General features: G+C 35.3%; 1 protein-coding gene across 1 annotated transcript; it reads right to left on the reverse strand.

The window, feature by feature from the left end:
* Positions 1-376: 376 nt before the first annotated feature.
* On the reverse strand, positions 377-995 carry LOC116351617 (glycine-rich RNA-binding protein 2-like). The gene is made up of 2 exons (XM_031783742.1): positions 746-995; positions 377-584 (listed from the first exon to the last, which is right to left on the reverse strand). Exons 1-2 carry the CDS (start codon positions 897-899, stop codon positions 442-444), a joined length of 297 nt encoding a protein of 98 aa, XP_031639602.1. The 5' UTR covers positions 900-995; the 3' UTR covers positions 377-441.
* Positions 996-1002: the final 7 nt, after the last annotated feature.

The raw sequence follows: 1002 nt of genomic DNA on the forward strand, positions 1-1002 counted from the left end.
CTCATCCAAATCACAGGGGGAGGTAAACCCCCCCTACCCCCCCCCCCCCCTCCGCACACTACTGCTTTGCGCTGTCTGTTTGTATAATTGGTTTTTGCTCACATAAATTTGTATTCGTCTTTTTGCAGAATATTCTGTATGTTATTGTTTTCTTCTTAGGCCGTCATATTAGTTTTTTTGCAATTGTGATATGGCTTTCGTTGATTTTGATACACGTATTTTTTTTTCAATTCTCAAATTCAATGTCGACGCCAAATCAGCTGAAAAGGGTGATTTTTGTTAATAATATCAGATACAACTTGTGCATTAAATGTAAGTACAGAGCAATGTGGCTACTTGACCCAATGATTTGAAATTTTGTAAATAAAAAACTGAATTGTTTCATTTGTTCAGATTTGTTTAATATTTTATAGTAAACATATAAGCACTGAAGCTTAAATATTAGTATCCGTGAGTTTCGACACTACCGTATCCGCCCGAGTGGCCACCATAACCACCCCCCACACCAATGCGATGTGGTCTATATCCAGAATTGAGGCCACCATATCCACCACCAACTCCAATTTTATATCCATTATGTCCACCTGAATCAAAGTGCAGAGTTAATATTATAAAAAACTGTTTTTTAATGAGTTATAACATGCTTAGAAGCTGTTTATTGTTAATTTTTTTATCAAATATCTAAACACTGAAGTTTTAAGATCTATTGAATTTGAATTTTAATATCAGTGAGTTTTGAAACTACCGTATCCAGAATTGTGGCCACCAAATCCACCACCAACTCCACTGTGTTGTGGACTGTGTATACCAGAGTGGGCGCCATATCCGCCCCCTACTCCAATTTTATATCCATTTTGTCCACCTGAATCAAAGTACAGAGTAGATATTATTTGATCCATTTGATTTTGAACTTTGTAAATAAAAGACACTGATTTTTTTAATGAGTTATAACGTGCTCAGACGTTGTTTATTGTTAAAAAATTTATCAAATGTCTAAGCACT

This window comes from Contarinia nasturtii, unplaced genomic scaffold (genome assembly GCF_009176525.2).
Source record: "Contarinia nasturtii isolate CC-2019 unplaced genomic scaffold, AAFC_CNas_1.1 Cnas_scaffold_5856, whole genome shotgun sequence".
Classification (NCBI taxonomy): Eukaryota; Metazoa; Arthropoda; class Insecta; order Diptera; family Cecidomyiidae; genus Contarinia; species Contarinia nasturtii.

Excerpts from the sequence above, each read along its gene's own strand:
- LOC116351617 (XM_031783742.1), bottom strand. The coding sequence starts at position 899 with ATGGATCAAATAATATCTACTCTGTACTTTGATTCAGGTGGACAAAAT. Across the intron at positions 585-745 it reads TGGCCACAATTCTGGATACG|GTGGACATAATGGATATAAA; the intron begins GTAGTTTCAAAA and ends ACTTTGATTCAG.